General features: G+C 38.4%; 5 protein-coding genes across 5 annotated transcripts; 2 read left to right on the forward strand and 3 right to left on the reverse strand.

Annotated features, from left to right (window-relative positions):
- Positions 1–534: 534 nt before the first annotated feature.
- LOC106575870 (gamma-crystallin M3-like) lies at positions 535–2,053 on the reverse strand. Its single transcript, XM_014152570.2, has 3 exons — positions 1,824–2,053; positions 1,237–1,479; positions 535–876 (listed from the first exon to the last, which is right to left on the reverse strand). The coding sequence occupies exons 1-3, from the start codon at positions 1,833–1,835 to the stop codon at positions 589–591; spliced, it is 543 nt and encodes a 180-aa protein (XP_014008045.1). The 5' UTR covers positions 1,836–2,053; the 3' UTR covers positions 535–588.
- Positions 2,054–7,457: 5,404 nt separating this feature from the next.
- On the reverse strand, positions 7,458–9,055 carry LOC106575869 (gamma-crystallin M3-like). The gene is made up of 3 exons (XM_014152569.2): positions 8,928–9,055; positions 8,259–8,525; positions 7,458–7,837 (listed from the first exon to the last, which is right to left on the reverse strand). Exons 1-3 carry the CDS (start codon positions 8,934–8,936, stop codon positions 7,544–7,546), a joined length of 570 nt encoding a protein of 189 aa, XP_014008044.1. The 5' UTR covers positions 8,937–9,055; the 3' UTR covers positions 7,458–7,543.
- A 2,477-nt stretch (positions 9,056–11,532) lies between these two features.
- Positions 11,533–12,538, forward strand: LOC123728189 (gamma-crystallin M3-like). The gene is made up of 3 exons (XM_045699363.1): positions 11,533–11,632; positions 11,802–12,050; positions 12,215–12,538. Exons 1-3 carry the CDS (start codon positions 11,618–11,620, stop codon positions 12,491–12,493), a joined length of 543 nt encoding a protein of 180 aa, XP_045555319.1. The 5' UTR covers positions 11,533–11,617; the 3' UTR covers positions 12,494–12,538.
- Positions 12,539–15,822: 3,284 nt separating this feature from the next.
- Positions 15,823–17,064, reverse strand: LOC106598167 (gamma-crystallin M3-like). Its single transcript, XM_014189231.2, has 3 exons — positions 16,963–17,064; positions 16,353–16,592; positions 15,823–16,169 (listed from the first exon to the last, which is right to left on the reverse strand). The coding sequence occupies exons 1-3, from the start codon at positions 16,969–16,971 to the stop codon at positions 15,876–15,878; spliced, it is 543 nt and encodes a 180-aa protein (XP_014044706.1). The 5' UTR covers positions 16,972–17,064; the 3' UTR covers positions 15,823–15,875.
- A 3,653-nt stretch (positions 17,065–20,717) lies between these two features.
- Positions 20,718–22,543, forward strand: LOC106575864 (gamma-crystallin M2). The gene is made up of 3 exons (XM_014152564.2): positions 20,718–20,763; positions 21,092–21,334; positions 22,175–22,543. The coding sequence occupies exons 1-3, from the start codon at positions 20,755–20,757 to the stop codon at positions 22,448–22,450; spliced, it is 528 nt and encodes a 175-aa protein (XP_014008039.1). The 5' UTR covers positions 20,718–20,754; the 3' UTR covers positions 22,451–22,543.

The following is a 22,543-nucleotide window of genomic DNA, read 5'->3' on the forward strand; positions in this document are numbered from 1 at the left end:
GACAGGTGTCTTTTATTCAGGTAACAAACTGAGATTAGGAGCACCCCCTTTAAGAGTGTGCTCCCAAATCTCAGCTCGTTAACTGTATAAAAGACACCTGGGAGCCAGAAATCTTTCTGATTGAGAGGGGGTCAAATACTTATTTCCCTCATTAAAATGCAAATCAATTTATAACATTTTTGACATGCGTTTTTCTGGATTTTTTTTATGTTATTCTGTCTCTCACGGTTCAAATAAACCTACCATTAAAATTATAGACTGATCATTTCTTTGTCTGTGGGCAAACGTACAAAATCAGTAGGGGATCAAATACTTTTTCCCCTAACTGTATAAGGATTATAGAATTTGGGGAAAAAGGGACATTTTTGTTTACATTGTGTTTACATACATTACAGCTGATATTAGTGTTTATAGTGGTTGCAGTATAATAGTTGCTTATAGTGGCTTTTTAGTGGTTAGAGTATTATATTGATATAACAGTAATTTACAGTGCAGTGGTTTGTGGAAATAAGGTAAGAAAATCGCTGCAAAAAATGAAGGTTTAAAATGTTTATTAAAAAGTCGTTGCACTCTTTAAAGACAGCCCATTTAAAAGGCAGCATCGCCGCTGATGCGCCTCATGGACTGGAACCTCATTTCATCATTTCCCATTCCCATCTCTCTTGTGTTCCTGTACTCTCCAGGCCTCAGGTAGGTCTGCATGCCTCTGAATTGGGGCTGCTCGTACATGACCCAGTGGCCGTCCATCACGTTGCAGGACTGCATCTCGGGCATATGGTAACGCTCCTGGATAGAGTCACAGTCGTCCATCACCTCGTGCATCTGGCCTCCGAAGTTCTCCTTCTCGTAGATCCTCATCCTGAACTGGCCCATGTGCTATTGGAAAGAAAATAACACATTTCACACATCTATTAACTGAATAGGATGAGCTTGGTTGATAGGATGGCATACAATGCAATATGCCACAATCTAAAATGAATGAAAAAGATAAGCACCATACGGTATAATTGTTATCTTCTTCATTCATTTGCAGTTGAGGCATATAGCTGGATCTACACAACCGATGGCGTGGGATGTGTTTTTATGTTGACTTTAGATTACATTTGAGGTGTGAAAACATTAGACAGTCTTCAATTTTGGAGTGTAAGATAGTTTTATGGCATCGATGATTGTGGTCATTGTGGTGTGGTTGTGAATAGTTGTGGTCTGTTGTGCTCTGTCTGCAGAACTGCTTACCTGGGGGATCATACGACAAGACCTGATGCAGTCGTTGAAGCCCATCATGTGCTGGTACTCAGGGTACTCTCCCCTCCTCAGGAAGTACTGGTGGCCCATGTAGTTGGGCCGGTCGTACACCATGAACATGCCACTCTCCACCCTGCACGAGTTGCACCTGTTCAGGTGAGAGGAGAGCTCGGAGCAGTCGCTGCTGCACTCATAGGAGCAGCCCTGGAAGTTCTTGTCCTCGTAGAAGATGATCTGGAGAAAGAGAAAGTATGCGTTGAAGGTCTAAACATCATGACGTGAAACCAATTGATTTTGATGTGCAAAAAGTCATACATTCTATCCCGTTCAGAAATGATTCTACATAATAATTTTAATGTGTCTGACAAAATCAAACAATGCAACCATGATTATAATTATAAGTCATTATAAGTAATCTGTAGTTATCATAGTGTTCTGAATCTAAAAACACACACATCAAGGATATATTTCCCATTGGAAATGGGCTCTGATGCATCCTAGATTCATAGTTCCAATGCCAGGTGACGTACAGTTCAGCACTGTGCACAGACTTTGATCACAGCCCCACATTACAGTACCTTTCCGTTCATGGTCACAGTTATTTGATTTCTGTTGTTCTCCCTACTGGCGTGCTGCCTTTTATGCTTGATGTAGCTCCAGAAGAATCTACCGTCCAATTGTATAAAACGCTGAGTCAGCTGAGCAACACTGTACTGTACTATACATCAACGCAACGCTCACGGCAAAGAGTTATCATTTAGTGCTCTGTAAGGTAAAAGGGTTTAGATTAGGTCTGATTCCTTTTAGATGTATTGTATAGTCTCTTTTAAATAGACTGTGAAGGGTGAATAAACTATTTATGGATTTTAATTTAGCTTCAACAATACTTTTGTGTAAATGATGTGCTCATAATTAACCATTTGGGGGAAACACTTCATTTTTTTATTTTAATTGTAATTTAACCTTTATTTAACTTTATAGGCTATGTTCATGCCTATTTCATTTGCATTAGGAATAGGTTTGTGCAGTGCACACAAGAAACCTCCACTCAAAAATGATATTTTGGTATTCCCCTATTGATTACAGTCCCGAAATGTTTTGCATGTCAGCAGTCAAGTTTACAAGATATTGGACTTTCAAGAAGTACAGTGTCACCAGCCACATCATCATGATGCAAACTGTGGACTATTGAACAAAAAAACCAAAAGATAGTTGATTTTACCTTTAAGTGGTTGGTAAGGTGTAGGTAAAGGTGTACCTTACAATTTATATTGCATATCGCATAGTATCAAAATAGTATTAAAAAAAGTAGCAAAAGCAATATGGGGGTTGTTTGAATTGCTCCTTGAGTGTTTCAGCAATATAATATTCCAATTCAGTGTTATTTAAAAAGTGCATGCACTTTTTATGCAAGTGTTTGTACAGTAGCTACATTCAATATCATTGAAAGATACTGTGATATTTAGTTTGACAGAAAACACTGTCTCAGGGGCCGTGCCAGAGTCCCCCATAAGTGTTCCTGTCTCAGGGGCCGCGCCAGAGTCCCCCATAAGTGTTCCTGTCTCAGGTGCCGCTCCAGAATCACCCATGGCATATGGTTTACATCGTTTTCATGCTCATCAAACCATTCAGTGACCACTCGAGCCCTGTGGGTGGGGCAATGTCAGCCTATGAGGGCATGCATAGCCATGGTAACCAAAATAATGGCCTGCCCAGCATTTGTATGCATGATCCTAAGCATGATGGGAACCACACCTGTGTGGAAGCACCTGCTTTCAATACACTTTCAATACACTTTCAATACACTTTGTATCCCTCATTTACTCAAGTGTTTCCATTATCTGTGCAGTTACCTGTACATCATCCTAATGAAATAAAATTGTATTATCCAGAGCTTACAGTCATATGTGCATACATTGTCGTATGGGTGGCCCCAGCAGGAATCAAACCTTTATATTAAGTTGCTCCTATAGGGTAAAAGGTTATACTAAGTTTCTCTTATAGGGTAACACTTTATATTAAGTTGTTCCTATAGGGTAACACTTTATATTAAGTGGTTCCTATAGGGTAACACATTATATTAAGTTTATCTTATAGGGTAATACTTTATATTAAGTTTATTTTATAGGGTAACACTTTATATTAAGTTTATTTTATAGGGTAACACTTTACACTAAGTTGTTCCTATAGGGTAACACTTAATACTAAGTTTATTTTATAGGGTAACACTTTATATTAAGTTGTTCCTATAGGGTAACACTTTATATTAAGTGGTTCCTATAGGGTAACACATTATATTAAGTTTATCTTATAGGGTAACACTTTATATTAAGTGTATCTTATAGGGTAACACTTTATATTAAGTTGTTCCTATAGGATAACACTTAATACTAAGTTTATTTTATAGGGTAACACTTTACATTAAGTTGTTCCTATAGGGTAATACTTTACATTAAGTTGTTCCTATAGGGTAATACTTTATACTAAGTTGTTCCTATAGGGTAATACTATATACTAAGTTGTTCCTATAGGGTAATACTGTATACTAAGTTGTTCCAATAGGGTAACAATTTATACTAAATTGTTCCTACAGGGTAACCCTTTACATTAAGTTGTTCCTACAGGGTAACACTTTATATTAAGTGGTTCCTATAGGGTAAACCTTCACATTAAGTTGTTCCTATAGGGTAACCCTTTACACGAAGTTATTCCTATAGGTAACCCTTTACATGAAGCTGTTCCTATAGGGTAACACTTTACATGAAGTTGTTTCTATAGGGTAACCCTTTACACGACGTTGTTCCTATAGGGTAACACTTTACATTAAGTTGTTCCTATAGGGTAACCCTTTACATGACGTTGTTCCTATAGGGTAACACTTTACATGACGTTGTTCCTATAGGGTAACACTTTACATTAAGTTGTTCCTATAGGGTAACCCTTTACATGACGTTGTTCCTATAGGGTAACACTTTACATTAAGTTGTTTCAATAGGGTAACACTTTACATTAAGTTGTTCCTATAGGGTTGGTTTTGTGGTTGCCTTTTGGCTCTCAACGTGCAAGAGAGTGTGTGTGTCTGTCTGTGTGCTGTGTGTGTGTGTGTGTGTGTGTGTGTGTGTGTGTGTGTGTGTGTGTGTGTGTGTGTGTGTGTGTGTGTGTGTGTGTGTGTGTGTGTGTGTGTGTGTGTGCATAAGTGTGTGTGTGTACCTGCATGGGCATAAAGAAAGCAGATGACTGCAATACATGAATTATGAAAGCAGGTAGGCAACTATACACTTTGATCTGTTCTGAAATTGAATAGCCACAATGTACTGTACGCCTGACCCCTATCTAATACCTTACTTTTATAATACATCTATTGTGTTTAGTGAAATGGGTGGCCCCATTGTGAAGAATCCCTGACCAAGCAACATGAAGTAGCATAGAGCGGTATACCGCTGTCTGGTTGTTAAGTACTGCAATGGCATACATTTGCATTGTGATGTCACTACAAAAATGTATCATGCCCACAAAGAATACAGTTGAAACTATTAAAAGAGAAATGTTTCAGAAACCCCCCCCAAAAAAACAACAACAGAAAAAGGGATACATATCCATGCTGCACATTTGATGCTCACATACAGTCCACATTTATGAACTATTATTATGAACAAAAATGATGTCCAATTCAAACCCCAATGCAGAAGATGTTCTTCAAAGAGTTCCCCTGACAAAATATTATCAGCCACCAGAGGTCATGGAAGGTCTAATTCCTCTGACTTCTTTAAACCAGTCCACAGTTCATTGGTTATACATTACTTCTCTAACGTCTCTAAACCAGTTCATTGGTTATACATTACTTCTCTAACGTCTCTAACCCAGTTCATTAGTTACACATTACTTCTCTAACGTCTCTAACCCAGTTCATTGGTTATACATTACTTCTCTAACGTCTCTAAACCAGTTCATTGGTTGTACATTACTTCTCTAACATCTCTAAACCAGTTCATTGGTTATACATTACTTCTCTAACGTCTCTAAACCAGTTCATTAGTTACACATTACTTCTCTAACGTCTCTAAACCAGTTCATTGGTTATACATTACTTCTCTAACATCTCTAAACCAGTTCATTGGTTATACATTACTTCTCTAAACCAGTTCATTGGTTATACATTACTTCTCTAAACCAGTTCATTGGTTATACATTACTTCTCTAAACCAGTTCATTGGTTATACATTACTTCTCTAACATCTCTAAACCAGTTCATTGGTTATACATTACTTCTCTAACATCTCTAAACCAGTTCATTGGTTATACATTACTTCTCTAACGTCTCTAAACCAGTTCATTGGTTATACATTACTTCTCTAACATCTCTAAACCAGTTCATTGGTTATACATTACTTCTCTAACATCTCTAAACCAGTTCATTGGTTATACATTACTTCTCTAAACCAGTTCATTGGTTATACATTACTTGTCTAAAGTCTCTAAACCAGTTAATTGTTTATACATTTCTTCTCTAACGTCTCTAAACCAGTTCATCGGTTACACATTACTTCTCTGACGTCTCTAAACCAGTTCATTGGTTACACATTACTTCTCTAAACAAGTTCATTGGTTATACATTACTTCTCTAAACCAGTTCATTGGTTATACATTACTTCTCTAAACCAGTTAATTAGTTACACATTACTTCTCTAAACCAGTTCATTGGTTATACATTACTTGTCTAAACCAGTTCATTAGTTACACATTACTTCTCTAAACCAGTTCATTGGTTATACATTACTTCTCTAAACCAGTTCATTAGTTACACATTACTTCTCTATCCCAGTTCATTGGTTATGCATTACTTCTCTAAACCAGTTCATTAGTTACACATTACTTCTCTAATGTCTCTAAACCAGTTCATTGGTTATGCATTACTTCTCTAACGTCTCTAAATCAGTTCATTGGTTATACATTACTTCTCTAACGTCTCTAAACCAGTTCATTGGTTATACATTACTTCTCTATCCCAGTTCATTGGTAATACATTACTTCTCTATCCCAGTTCATTGGTTATGCATTACTTCTCTAAACCAGTTCATTGATTATACATTTCTTCTTTAATGTCTCTAAGCCAGTTCATTGGTTAGGAAAGGGGAGATACCTAGTCAGTTGTACAACTGAAAGCATTCAACTCCACATTTAACCCAACCCCTCTGAATCAGAGGTGCAGGGGGCTGCCATAATCGACATCCACGTATTTGGCACCCAGGGAACAGTGGGTTAACTGCATTGCTCAGAACTACATATTTTTACCTTGTCAGGGGATTCGATCCAGAAACCTTTCAGTTACTGTCCCATTGCTCTAACCACTAGGCTACCTGCTAACCGCTAGGCTACTAGGCTACCTTATACATCACTTCTCTAAACCAGTTCATTGATTATACATCACTTCTCTAACGTCTCTAAACCAGTTCATTGATTATACGTCACTTCTCTCATGTCTCTAAATCAGTCCATTGATTATACATCACTTCTCTCATGTCTCCAAACTAGTCCATTGATTATACATCACTTCTCTCATGTCTCTAAATCAGTCCATTGATTATACATCACTTCTCTCATGTCTCCAAACTAGTCCATTGATTATACGTCACTTCTCTCATGTCTCTAAATCAGTCCATTGATAATACATCACTTCTCTCATGTCTCTAAATCAGTCCATTGATTATACGTCACTTCTCTAACGTCTCTAAACCAGTTCATTGATAATACATCACTTCTCTCATGTCTCTAAACTAGTCCATTGTCCATTGGTTATACATTATACTGTGGAGAAAATGTAAACTAGCGTAATGCGAATAATCGACAATAAGGATTAGTTTGCTGCAAAATAAGTTTGAGAAACTGGAGGTTACAGTACATCAGGCTTTCTGAGTAATATAATTTGATGTACTGTATATCATTTCTGATGTACTGTAACATAGGTTAAATTTGGTTCAATTGAGCCAGTGAGAAAATGCATATATATATATTTATATATATTTTAATTTTCTTGCTATTGGTAAATGAATGTTCTGTGCACATTTGGTGTATCAAAATCGAATTATATTACTTTTTTTCTTTCAGACCATTTGAAATCCCTCTCCAGACACCAATCTGTCAGAATAAACCAGTGTAATTTAAATACCATGGGTAGATTAGATTTGATAGAAAAAAGAGAAGAGAACAGGTACTTCAAAATAAGAGTTTTATTTCATTCAATGAGAATTGTGACTTTTAGCAGCCTTTTTCGATGTCAGGACAGCAGGAATCTCAGGCATCAATGCCGCTGACCCTCACAGGCATCCATGATCCTTCTGATGGAGTGAACTCTCATCATGGTGCTCATGCCCATGTCTCTGATACTCCTGTACTCTCCAGGCCTCACATACATCATCCTGCCTCTGAAATGGGGCTGCTCGTACATGAGCCAGTGGCCGTCCATCACGTTGCAGGACTGCATCTCGGACATGCGGAAGCGCTCCTGGATGGACTCGCAGTCGTCCATCAGCTCGTGCATCTGGCCTCTGAAGCTCTCCCTCTCGTACAGCCTCATTCTGAACTGTCCCCGGTGCTGTTGGAGAGAGAGAACATTGACAGTTACTACCGTGTGTGTACTCTATGCTTCCAGTATTACATTTATCTTTGCTTGTCAGCTGACTTCTACAGTAATAGAGGCCCACGTTCATTAGGGACAAACGGTTTTGATAATACCTAAACTTGTTCAATTAGAAGACATATTTTTGTTTTCTGTTACAAAACGTTTGGCTACGGTGTGCCCTGCTGAACACGACCCAGATGAAAAGCACGTCAAGTATTAGATGTACAGAGTCCTAGTAACTCAAACTTCATCACCATTCACGAACATCTAGCTACTCAAAAATATAAAAATGCACTCTTTATATGAAGAGAAATAGCATGAACCATATCATAAATATAATCATGTCATCATCAAACACAAGGAGATGGTGGAACTCCAACTGTGGACGTCTTACCATTGGGATCATGCGGCAGGAACGGATGGACTCCAGCATGGTCATATCCCCCATGCCCATCATGGAGCCCATACGCTGGAAGTCGGAGTACTCTCCCCTCTTCAGGAACATCTGGTTGCCCATGAAGTTGGAGCGGTCGAAGATGACGAAGCAGCCCATTTCCACCCTGACCGACTGGCAGCGGTTTAGGTACATGTTGAGGTCGGGGCAGTCGCTGCTGGTCTCATAGCTGCGACCCTGGAAGTTCCTGTCCTCGTAGAAGATGATCTGAGAGGGTGATTTGATTAAGAAATGATTTAACCTATGACCTCTTCACCTATGTTGAGAAGATTATAAAGGCTATGATTTTAAATGTTTTACATAATTAATATAGTTAATCATTATTAATTGATTGTGATTAATTTGTCATTACTATTAATAATTAAAAACATAATTATAAATTCTTAACTGTATATAATGCATAATAACGGCATGATGTCGTATAATAACTTTATATTATTTTAATAAAACAAATAGTTTAGCATTATTTAGCTGAAAAACGTTGCTTTATTATACAGATTGATATTATTTGGATTAGGATTTTGTGGTTATAGCTGCTATGCAAGACACTATATTCATATCTCAATGGCCAGCTCTTATAGTGAATAACAATCCGCTGCTCTGTATTACCCTGGTCATGGTTACGGTGGTTTAGCTTGATGGTGAAGCTTGATTAGATGACACGCAGAAGACACGGTGTGTTGTGTCGATCCAGTGGCACTTTTATGTTGACATTGGGTCCACAGGGCACCTTGCACACCTTTGTGCTAAATAGCATGAGTCATCAAAAGGCCCACGTGGGGCTTGTATACATTTTACACAGCACATCTCAATTAGTTATTATTGGATGCTGAATGCAGCATGGGGGCCATGACATGTATTGTTCTCACCAGAAATAGAACATGGCATATTTTTCAGTTTGGGTGATTATGCTAGATGGTACTTTACCAGGTCAAAATACAGTTACAGTATATTTACTAGTGAACTTGGTCACACTTAGTGAACTTTGTCCCACTAAGTGAACTTGGTCACAATGAATTTGGACTCATTAAGTGAACTTGGTCACACTAAGTGAACTTGGTCACACTAAGTGAACTTGGTCACACTAAGTGAACTTGGTCCCACTTAGGGAACTTGGTCACACTTAGTGAACTTGGTAACAGTAACTGAACTTGGTCCCACTTAGTGAACTTGGTCCCACTTAGTGAACTTGGTCCCACTTAGTCAACAACTTTCTGGTTCTTCTCAAAATAACAAAAAATAAGAATCAGAGAACAAAGTAATTATCAGGTAAATAATGAATTAATACAACACTACTGATTTCCTACATTTTAGAAATACATACACTACTGTTTTAGAGCACCAAGGGTTTTTCTTTCTTGATTCAAGGGTTTTTCTTTATTTTTACTATTTTCTACATTGTAGAATAATAATGAAGAGATCAAAATTATGAAATAACACACATGGAATCATGTAGTAACCAAAGAAAATCTAAATATATTTTATATTTGAGATTCTTCAAATAGCCACCCTTTGCCTTGATCACAGCTTTATACACTTTTGGCATTCTCTCAACCAGCTTCATGAGGTAGTCACCTGGAATGCATTTCAATTAACAGTGTGCCTTCTTAAAAGTTAATTTGTGGAATTTCTTTCCTTCTTATTGCATTTGAGCCAATCAGTTGTGTTGTGACAAGGTAGGGGGGTATACAGAAGATAGCCCTATTTGGTAAAAGACCAAGTCCATATTATAGCAAGAACAGCTCAAATAAGCAAAGAGAAACGACAGTCCATCCTTACTTTAAGACATGAAGGTCAGTCAATAAGGAAAATTTCAAGAACTTTGAAAGTTTCTTCAAGTGCAGTCGCAAAAACCATCAAGCGCTATGATGAAACTGGCTCTCATGAGGTCCGCCACAGGAATGGAAGACCAAGAGTTACCTCTGATGCAGAGGATAAGTTCATTAGATTTACCATCCTCAGAAATTGCAGCCCAAATAAATGGTTTATACAGTTCAAGTAACAGACACATCTCAACATCAACTGTTCAGAGGAGACTGTGAATCAGGCCTTCATGGTCGAATTGCTGCAAAGAAACCACTACTAAAGGAAATTAAGAAGAAGAAGAGAGTTGCTTATGCCAAGAAACACGAGCAATGGACGTTAGACCGGTCGAAATTTGTCCTTTGGTCTGATGAGTCCAAATTGGAGATCTTTGGTTCCAACCGCCGTGTCTTTGTGAGACGCGATGGGGGTGAACGGATGATCTCTGCATGTGTATTTCCCACCGTAAAGCATGGAGGAGGAGGTGTTATGGTGTGGGGGTGCTTTCCTGGTGACACTGTCTGTGATTTATTTAGAATTCAAGGCACTCTTAACCAGCATGTCTACCACAGCATTCTGCACCGATCCGTCATCCCATCTGGTTTGGGCTTAGTGGGACTATCATTTATTTTTCAACAGGACAATGACCCACCACACCTCCAGGCTGTATAAGGGCTATTTTACTCAGAAGGAGAGTGATGGAGTGCTGCATCAGATGACCTGGCCTCCGCAATCCCCCGCCCTCAACCAAATTTAGATGGTTTGGGATGAGTCTGACCCCAGAGTGAAGGGAAAGCAGCCAACAAGTGCTCAGGGTATGTTGGAACTCTTTCAAGATTGTTGTAAAAGCATTCCAGATGAAGCTGGTTGAGAGAATGCTAAGTGTGTGCAAAGCTGTCATCAATACATAAGGTTGCTATTTGAAGAATCTCAAATATAAAATATATTTTGATTTGTTTAACACTTTTTTGGTTACTACATTATTCCATATGTGTTATTTCATAGTTCTGATGTCTTCACTATTATTCTACAATGTAGAAAATAGTAAAAAATAAAGAAAAACCCTTGAATGAGTACGTGTTCTAAAACTTTTGACCGGTAGTGTACATAGTGCCATAAAAAAAATATCCAACCAAATAATACCTCCCAATAAAATAATGCTACAATATACATTGAATTCCATCTCAGTTCCATCTCAATTTATCTGGAATATTTGATAAAATACTGATATACTAATTCAGCTAGTATAAGGGTAGCTAGGGTTAGCTGGAAACAAACATGATCCTCTATTTTACCCCACGTGACATAGTTAGAAAAGTGGCATTCACTACGTGGCACTATAGGACTGGCTTGCACAACAATATAGAATGATGACTCATGGAGTTCTAGAACAATAAATATGGAGATGTGAATGCAGTCCAAGGTATAAAAGGGACATGAGGTTGACGGTCCAGCATTCCATCTGAAATTGGATAAGAGATTGGATCACCATCACCATGACCATGGGCAAGGTAAGTGCCACTGCAAGTCTTCCTACATGCCTATCTCTCTGGGTCTATTCAAGCAGCCCTGCATCCAAAGAAGACTGTCGGATCGGAAACACAAGGAATTGCTAATCAAATGAGCATTAGTGCACTAATTTCAACATATTGAGCACTAACTGTGTGATTGTCTGTGTAGATCATCTTCTACGAGGACAAGAACTTCCAGGGTCGTTCCTATGAGACCAGCAACGACTGCGCTGAGGTGACCTCCTACCTGAGCAGGTGCAACTCCTGCAGGGTGGAGAGCGGCTGCTTCATGGTCTATGAGCGCCCCAACTTCATGGGTCACCAGATGATGGTTAGGAGAGGAGAGTACCCCGACAACCAGCGTCTGATGGGTATGACCATGAGCGACTGCATCAGGTCCTGTCGTAACATCCCCAGTGTAAGTAATGGAGTGTGTAGCTGCTTCTTAGCTGATGCAGATAGTTTCAACAGCAAGGGTCGTGAACTCGTGTCATCAACAAGATTTGACATTTAAATGTATGAGCCCAGCGGTTGGATCTCCAGTAGTTCCATATCTGTCTGACCTGTTGCTTTTATCAACAGTATAGGGGCCAGTTCAGAATGAGGATGTACGAGAGGGAGAACTTCGGAGGCCAGATGCACGAGCTGATGGACGACTGTGACTCCATCCAGGATCGTTACCGCATGTCCGACTGCCAGTCCTGCAACGTGATGGAGGGCCACTGGCTCATGTACGAGCAGCCCCACTTCAGAGGCAGGCAGATGTACGTGAGGCCTGGAGAGTACAGGAACCTCAGAGAGATGGGAAACAGCTCCATGAATAGATTCATGTCGGTTAGACGTATCACTGATTCCTGTTAAAATCACAACTTTTTAGTTTAACTTAATAAAGTGTTAAATTTGTAATTATTCCTGATGTGTCCTAGTTCTTTAAAACAGAGCACAACAACCATCTCATCAATCAAAAGGAACCAATTAGTAAGACAAGTGCATAAGGTCTGGTGTCTGCCATGAGCTAATAGGCTTGGAAAGTGGACATGTCACAAAGAGGAAAATGGAAGCATTAGTGAAGACACCTTTTCAGTTTTGGGGGTAACATTACATTTGATAGCAAAGAACGGTGAGATAGCTAACTAGCTGTAAATAAGTGAACTGTTTTGGCCTGCAGATCAGCAAAGTTAGTTAGCCAGCTAGCCAAAGTTATTTACAGATTGTTAACAGACACTCCTAAACTCTTTTACTATCTACTGTAATGCTGTTGTGTCAAGAACACGCCTCCAAAAGTGATAAGGTGTCTGCAGTTGTGTTTACATTTGACAGATTGTGATGTAATCCACTTTCTAAGTGAATGGTGCTGGTTATAGTTTTAGAAGGCTACAGCAATAACCTGTAAACATGTACTGTACATGGTAAACCACTAACCTGTAAACATGTACTGTACATGGTAAACCACTAACCTGTAAACATGTACTGTACATGGTAAACCACTAACCTGTAAACATGTACTGTACATGGTAAACCACTAACCTGTAAACATGTACTGTACATGGTAAACCACTAACCTGTAAACATGTACTGTACATGGTAAACCACTCCTTAACAAAGATCACTCTTTCATTTTAATCAGACATGCATCATTTGACAAAGGGACATGGTGTCACCGGCATTCAAAATGTTGAGATAATCTGTAATTAGATTCAATAACAAAGAATTGAAGTTGAATCCATAAATAAGTTCAGTAAATATAATGCAATACGTTTGGAAAGGGGACAGATCACAAATATCAACATTATTGAAGCCACCTTACCAGTTTTGGAGTTCTATGAGTTTTGGATGCAGCGTTATGTTAGGTAGCAAAGAGCGCTGCAGGAGCTACCTAACTAAAAGAGCTTCATTGTTTCACCCCAGGTACCAAAGTTAGTTAGCTGGCTAGCAAAAGTTACATACACTTAGTTAGCAACCTCTCCTTCACTCTCTTGCTGCAGTAGCTATCCTATGAAAAATGGTAGGCTGGCCTGATTTATTAAATTCAACAAAGTTTCAACTTAGATTTCTTTGTTTGTGTAACTCATAATAATCAAGTAAATTCAAAATAAGTTAAAGGCTTAGACAACATGATGGCCAAATTATATTTTGTTAGTTATTTTTGACAGTAGGTTGCATACTCTACCCCTCAAATGGTACTTTCAGTAGCTTGACCAGCCAATTCCACGTTGGAAGGGCTGACTTTGCCGGTTATTAGAATTACTGACCATTTACCACTGTAAGAACGAAGGGTATTAAGTTCAATAACCCAAGATTTACGAAATTCACGATGAGCCAAATTACCCACAATCACCAAAACATAGAGCAACACTGCAAGTTATTGTTGTGGCCCTGTACATAATGAAGTTGTCTGTACAATGTCCCTTTTTTATTTACAAATGTTCCTTTTTAGATCAATTTACTCACTTGCATTACCTAAGTTCAACTCAAGATGATATCACAGACACATACCGTATATGAGTTTCTGTCATTCATATGGACTATCCATTATTTTGGTGCCTGGTGGGCTTCAGAATAATGTCTAGATGTAAACATGGTTATAATCATCAGAGCTGTGTTTGAATCTGTATCGGGGTGGTAAGGTGGCAGTGTGCACCTAAGTTGGCTCTGATATAAGCATATACTGTATATGCAATATTAGTTGTTTCAGAAATGAACATGGTGTATATTTTAGAACTATTCGATATAACATAAGTCTCCTAAACCAAAAGCATTTTTTCATTAATTGACACTAAAGGAAATATAGTGCCTTCAGAAAGTATTCACACCCTTCACGTTTCCACATTTTGTCCTGTTACAGATTGAATTTAAAATGGATTAAATGGAGATTTTTGGTCACTGGCCTACACACAATACCCCATAATGTCAATGTGGAATTATGGTTTTCTAAATTGTTACAGATTTATTAAACATGAAATGTTGAAATGTCTTGAGTCAATAAGTATTCAACCCCTTTGTTATGACAAGCCTCAATAAGTTCAGGAGTAAAATGTGGCTTAACAAGTCACATAATAAGTTGCATGGACTCTGTGTGCAATAACAGTGTTTAACATGATTTTTCAATGACTACCTCATCTCTGTACCTTGTAGGAGAGGAAGGAAACCGCTCAAGGATTTCACCATGAGGCCAATGGTGACTTTAAAACAGTTACAGAGTTTCATGGCTGTGATAGGAGAAAACTGAGGATGGATCAACAACACGATACTTACTCCACAATACTAACTAATTAACAGAGTGAAAAGAAGGAAGGCTTTACAGAATAAAAAATATACCAAAACATGCATCCTGTTTGCAACCAAGCACTAAAGTAATACACAATTAACTTTATATCCTGAATACAAAGTGTTATGTTTGGGGCAAATCCATTACAACACATTACTGAGTACCACTCTCCATATTTTCAAGCATAGTGGTCGCTGCATCATGTTATGGGTATGCTTGTCATCGTTAAAGGACTGGGGAGTTTTTCAGGATAAAAAAGAAACAGAATGGAGCTAAGCACAGTCAAAATCCTAGAGGAAAACCTGGTTCAGTCTACTTTCCACCAGACACTGGGAGATTAATTCCCATTTCAGCAGGACAATAACCTCAAACACAAGGCCAAATCTACACTGGAGTTGCTTACCAAGAAGACAATGAATGTTCCTGAGTGGTCGAGTTACAGTTTTGACTTAAATCTACTTGCAAATCTATATCAAGACCTGAAAATGGTTGTCTAGCAATAATCAACAACCAATTTGACAGAGCTTGACGAATTTTGAAAAGAATAATGGGCAAATGTTGCACAATCCACTTGTGGAAAGCTCTTAGACTTACCCAGAAGGACACATAGCTGTAATCGCTGCCAAATGTGTTTATACAAAGTATTGAATACTTATATAAATGGGATATTTCTGTATTTAAATTGCAATAAATGTGCAAAAATATCTAAAAACATGTATTCACTTTGTCGTTACAGGGTATTGTTTGTAGATGGGGAGATTTTTAAATGTTTTATTATTCAGCCTGTGACACAACAAAGTGTGGAATAAGTTAAAGGGTATGAATACTTTCTAAAGGCACCAGAGACAAAATATTATCATTCACTTGTACTAGAATGATCATTAAAGTTTAGGTGGGTAATACATAGACAATGAAACATGCATTTCAATTATACAATATTTATTTTGAATGTCAGAACAATAAGAATCTCAGACTTCAATGATGCTGGCTCTCGCAGGAATCCAGGATACGTCTCATGGAGCTGTATCTGTTCACGGAGCTGTTTCCCATCTCTCTGAGGTTCCTGTACTCTCCAGGCCTCACGTACATCTGCCTGCCTCTGAAGTGGGGCTGCTCGTACATGAGCCAGTGGCCCTCCATCACGTTGCAGGACTGGCAGTCGGACATGCGGTAACGATCCTGGATGGAGTCACAGTCGTCCATCAGCTCGTGCATCTGACCCCCGAAGTTCTCCCTCTCATAGACCTGCATCCTGAACTGTCCTTTGTGCTGTAAAGTTTATAAGGACACATATTTAAAGTAAGAACATGATCAAAGTAATTAAATAGGAATCTGATCAGTTTACAATCAAATACTTACATTTTTTGATACATTGTATTAAGCTATATATATTATACATATGACACTATAAATGCATCATATATAAGATGTTTTCTAATAGAGCCATCTTACCATGGGGATCATACGGCAAGAGTGAACGGAGTCAGACATGCCCATACGCTGGTAGTCACCATACTCTCCTCTCCTCACAAAGTACTGGTTTCCCTGGAAGTTGGAGCGGTCGTACACCATGAAGCAGCCGCTCTCCACCCTGCAGGAGTTGCACCTGCTCAGGTAGGGGGTCAACTCAGGGCAGTCTGAGCTGGTCTCATAGGAACGGCCCTGGAAGTTCCTGTCCTCGTAGAAGATGATCTGGAGCAACCAAGGAAAGACATCAATCATAACACAGAGAGGAGATGGATACGCCTCAAATCAAAAGTCATTTTTAATCAACTAAATAATGAAATATTGAAATGTAAACAATTTGTTCTGTAAGAAGAACAACTGGTAATTAATTTAGTAAATCAACAATGAAATGGTTAAATGTAGGAATGAGGCCCACACAATCTCAGCCATGAAGAACAGCTGTTGAAATGTAACTGAACGTTACTGAACATAAAAACAGTCAAGTAAAAAGAGCTTTTAACGTCAAAACTGTAACTTAACAATTCTAAAATAAATAAATAAAATAAAGTAAATTGCCATTGTATCAGGCAGAAAATCCAGCTATACAGCACTGTACCTTGGCCATGGTGTTTGTTTGCTGCGGCTCTGGGATGTTGTCCAATAGGCCATGTTCACTCAAGCTTTTATACCTTATACCATTTCAAATGGCTTTTTGTTATTCAAATTCCCCATCCTGATGAATAAGCAGGATGCTTCTTGCTGTTGTTTTTGTGCAGCTGTGCCCTTGGCTGGCACAAGCAGAGAGACAGTGGGCACGAATACTGTATTAGAATTATCACGTGATCATAGGTATTTAAAACATGTAGCTGTTTTTATCATAGTTTACCAAGAGTATTTACAAACACTTTTTACACGTATTGGATTGTGTTTTACAAAAGACCAACACATTTGACCATCATTATAATTGGTTTGGAGTATGAAATATATGGTGCATTCATTTTTTACTTCATTTTTTTTAGGCAGGGAAGATGTATCTTAATGATTGTGTATTGTATTCAACATACACATTTTATGGGGGGGTGAGAATGTGTCTGTCACCATGGCAACTGTTTTGAGAGGTGGATGTCAACAGTCCTGGGAGCAGATGGGGTCACGAGGTCATGCTCAGTTAATCCTGCAGTGACTCAGCCTATAGGGGGACAGAGGCTAGGGGAACTCAGAGTAAGGAGACCAACCCAGCAGTTTACTTAACATTATTAAACGCCCACACTAGTAGAAATCCACTTTTTACAGCTAAAAGATGATGGCCACAGCTTACCTATGATGTTGCACAACAGTGTAAGTCACTCAGTCATCATTTTAGTCAAAGTATGATATATTTGGCCTTGAAGTGCCAAATCCGAATGTGTGACTTCGGATGTTTCCGTGAGTCTTCCGTATCTTTTCCTATGAGATGATGTGCAAATTATTTTCAGCCTACGTTCCGTTTCAGGGCCGGGTTTTCTTTAAATGTTACCACCCACCAGCATGGCAATGTTTTTTTTTCATTCCGCTGCAAAGTTCTTCCTATCCGCGAGTCGACTGAGAGCCAAACAGCTTTTCTCAATAGTCTACATGTGGGTTTCTACTAGATAAAAACAGACACAAAGTCAGACTTGGCTATATCATACAATACAATACAATACAATACAATACAATACAATACAAAAATGTGCTTTTTTGGTCTTAATTTAAGGTTAGGGTTAGGCTAAGGTTAGCAGTGTTGTTAAGGTTAGGGTTAAAGTGAGAGTTAGGTTTAAAATCCTGTTTTATGACTTTGTGGCTGTGTTAACTAGTGACGATCCTACACTTGACCGACTTGCCATGGAGAAAATTCAAATAGGGGGGCAAAATAATGTTTTTACACTTTCCCTTTTTTTACCAGCTAATTATCATAATCCATTGGATCATTTGTCAGATTTCACTTATTTTTAAGCTAGTCTACATAGAAAAAATACATGATGATTTTATAAATGGTCAAATTGTGTGATATGATTGTATTTTAGAACACCAATATACTGATTGAGGTGGATTACATTTTTATTTTATTTTACCTTTATTTAACTAGGCAAGTCAGTTAAAAACAAAATCTTATTTACAATGACGGCCTACAATGACGGATTTAACAAGTGACATCAATAAGGGATCATAGCTTTTACCTGGATTCACCTGGTCAGTCTATGTCATGGAAAGAGCAGGTGTTCTTAATGTTATGTATAGTCAGTGTATAGCTAGCTAGCTGAAATGATAACAGAGAGAACAAAGAATATAGCTATTTGATTATGTTCTTGTACACGTCTAAATATAAATGATGTCTGGAAGCCGACAGTTTCAATGGAATTATCAAAACTGCAAGAGTCAGACAAATGTCAGCCCTCAACATATCAACAACTGGTATAGGCACAGTTTAGCTGAGACTCATCTCTTGACAGGTAGGCTGGTAGTTTGTTTCTGAAATCATTATTTTCACCTGACTTGTCTTAGTTTAAATGGTACTCATATAACTTTCATTAGCTAGCTAAGGTTAGCATGCTAGCTAGTTACACTAACCGCTGTCAATCAGTGGCCTATTTGTTGTTATTTCTCTGCTACACATGGGAATCACCACAACTTTCCCATCTCTAATTCCATAATATGTTTTAGCAGTCTAAGTCAGCCTTTGAGGTGGAATCTAAACAAGAATGTCTGCTCTACGACATGAATTACTCTAAATACTTCCTTGGAGGTGGGCCTTAACAAGCATGCCAGTAAGGCAACCAATTCTGAAATGATGAATGCTTGACTTCTTTACTGATGGCTGATAGAGGGCCATTAACGGTTTTACTTTACATTCAAAGAGGTTGGCTCTGATGACTAAATATGGAAAAGCTGCATGCAGTACTTGAGGTAATGATAGGCCTACATAATTAAATATAAATGCAACCTGGTCTCATAGACTAGACCTAACATAGAAAATGTATGATAACCATTTGTTTGGTATGGTTACATAAAACAGATTGAAATCTAAGGCAACCCAAAGGATGAAAGTTCAAATCTCATCACGGACAACTTTAGCATTTTAGGTACTTACTACTTTTTTTAGCTACTTTGCAACTACTTAGCATGTTAGCTAACCCACCCCCTAACCCTTTTAGCTAACCCTTCCCCTAACCCTAACCTTAACCCTTTAACCTAACTTCTAAACTTAACCTAGATTTTGTATGTATTTGTACATTTTTTATTTAACCTGTATTTAACTAGACAAGTCAGTGAAGAACAATTTCTTATTTACAATGACGGCCCACCCCACCTAGCTAATGTTAGCCACCTAGCTAGAATCTGTAACATATCATACGTTTTGTAAATTCATAACATATTGTACATTTGGCAAATTCGTAACATATAATAGGAATTGTAATTCGTAAAATATCATATGAAATTGGTGATGGACATCCACAAATGAATACCTACCAGAAGAAACCTAACATATCATACTAAATTAAGTGTCTCGAATTTACGTACAGAATGATACAAAATGCTCTGAGACCAGGTTGAGAAATGATCCAAGATTATTGATAAATATGCTAAGCTTAGCTAAAAGGTTGTTTTTCCAGTATTTTCATTATCAAGGTTAGAGTTAATTTAGCTCTCATTGACATTTCATTGAGTATCCATAGTTACTTTCAGTATACATCCACTTCAATTTCTACCAAGGAATGATTTGACCTCAAATCAGTATCAAGTAACTGTCATAGAATCTGTTCACAGAGAGTAGTAGCGAGGCAAATATCTTGCCAATATCAACACCGCTTATCAACACCCTGCTTATCAATTAAAAATAGGCTACATGTTTGTAATTTAAAAAATCACAACTGACGTAATTATTGAAAAACGTCAGATACTGTATTTCAAGCCCAAGTAGCAATTTAAACGTTTGTATCATTTGTAAATGTAGTATAATACAGCAGAAACAGTTACGTATATAAAAAAAAAAAGCACAAATCTCACATAAACATGCAGATCATCTTTGATATCAGACGAAGAAGAAACTTGATCAAGTCCATTTTCCTAAACAAGAGTAGTAGAATAGGAAACCCACTCAGTATATCCAAGATGTAAACCCCAACAGAAAAATAAATCATCATAAAATAGTCCGAGCAGAATGCTGTGACTTAGGCCTTTATAACATTCATTTCACTGTTCCAGCAATTGTTTGTTACAGAGTCATTAGACTGGAACAAAGAGAAATTAAACATGACCAAATCATTTTTGCTGATATGCAAATCGACCTCATTTGGATATCAAAGGCTTTCCACACTCTGCACATTTTGTTTATCCATAAATACTTTGACGGTGCGGCAGCTAAGAAAGTAGTATACAGTGCTGCAAAATGGTGAAGGTAAGGTGACGCATGAAAAAAAATGGTCTGTATTTATCAGTGATGATAGTAATTTCAATGCATATACTTATTCAATATAAATGCTGAGCATTTGGGGTTTTATATGTTTATTTTTTTATTCATTCATGTGCAGCCAAGACTCTTCATATTCCTGCAAACACAAAAAGTTAACTTGATTATAGTTTGAAGATATGGCTTTGCCATTTTTATATGACTTTGAGAATATGTGAATAAAGCGGACATGTAATATGTGATCCTGTAGTAATATGATATTTGTTTTTATCCATAACTCACCGCAGAGTATTCTCTGCTTCCCATCCTTCCTTAGATCACATTCTACGAGGAAAATAATTTCCAGGGCCGCTGCTATGAGTGCAGCACCGACTGTGCCGACCTGCACTGCTACTTCAGCCGCTGCAACTCGGCGCGGGTGGAGAGCGGGGCCTGGGTGCTTTATGAGAAACCCAACTACAAGGGCTACCAATACATCCTGAGCCCAGGGGAGTACGCAGACAACCAGCAATGGATGGGATTCAACGATAGCGTCAAGTCCTGCCGCGCCATCAAAAACGTAAGATGATTCCTTGCATATCCATATTTCATATCATAATTCTCTACTCCCTACATCCCTAATTCTCTCCTCCCGCCCTCCATAGTATCTCTCTATCTCTCTCTCTCTCTCTCTTCTGTATGCCTTCAAAAAAAAATCTTAGTCCCGTAGTTCCCAGCAGTTAATGTGTCTCTTTCATCGCAGAAACTTGTAACACAAACCAATATGCATTTAAAATTTGCTCTGAAAAGTGTGTAAAAAAAGAAGTATAATATGATGTTTGATAGTCTCGACTAGGAGGTAAGCTAATTCTCCCTCTTGTCTAATATTGTATAAAAGTCTATGTTACAGAACGGGACTGAGATAGTGTTTCATACAGGGTTAAGTGGACCTCAGGCACAGAATGCATCAGGGAATAACACACTGCTCTATAATCCAGCAGACAATACAAGCAGACAAAAGCAGACATTTTTGGCAGCATTTTACCCCCACGCCCATCACTTTAAGAGGAAATATGCCAAGAAACCTTTAAAGGGGCATTTTCCTTTAATACTTCATGCCCTTCAAACACGAAAAGAGACGAACAAATCCACGTTAGACATGCTACAACGTCATTTAAATTTGAATGAGTTGTTCTAAATTAAAAATAATTTATTGACCAACATAAGTGAAGACAATATCTTACATGTAGTTTATTATATTTAACATGAATGTATGGCAGCTATAGCTATTATGATATCCAACTGAATTTCAGAAGCCTCTGAAACACCCAATAAATTATATTACAGTAGATTTGGTACAAAACAAAACCCTAACTAACCCTTCACAATGGTTGTCTTTCTCTCCCTCTGTTCCTGCCAGGTGCATGGCAACGTGTGGAAGCTGAGGCTGTACGAGAGGCCAGACTTCGGCGGTCAGATGGTGGAGTGGGCCGAGGACTGCCCCTCGGTCTACGAGGCCTTTAAGTTCCGCGAGGTGTACTCGTGCATGGTGACCCACGGCGCCTGGGCCTTCTACGAGCTGCCGAACTACAGGGGACGCCAGTACTTCCTGGAGCGCGGCGAGTACCCCCGCCACACAGACTGGAGCGCCGCCTCTGCCGCCGTGGGCTCCTTCCGCAGGATCACCGAGTTCTAGGGCTCTGTGACCTTTGACCTTTGAGTGTAGGATCGAGTTGTTCTCTGGTCTTATTGAGTCTGTGTGACATGATCCAATAAAAAATGAACTATT

This window comes from Salmo salar, chromosome ssa17, assembly GCF_905237065.1.
Source record: "Salmo salar chromosome ssa17, Ssal_v3.1, whole genome shotgun sequence".
NCBI lineage: Eukaryota > Metazoa > Chordata > Actinopteri > Salmoniformes > Salmonidae > Salmo > Salmo salar.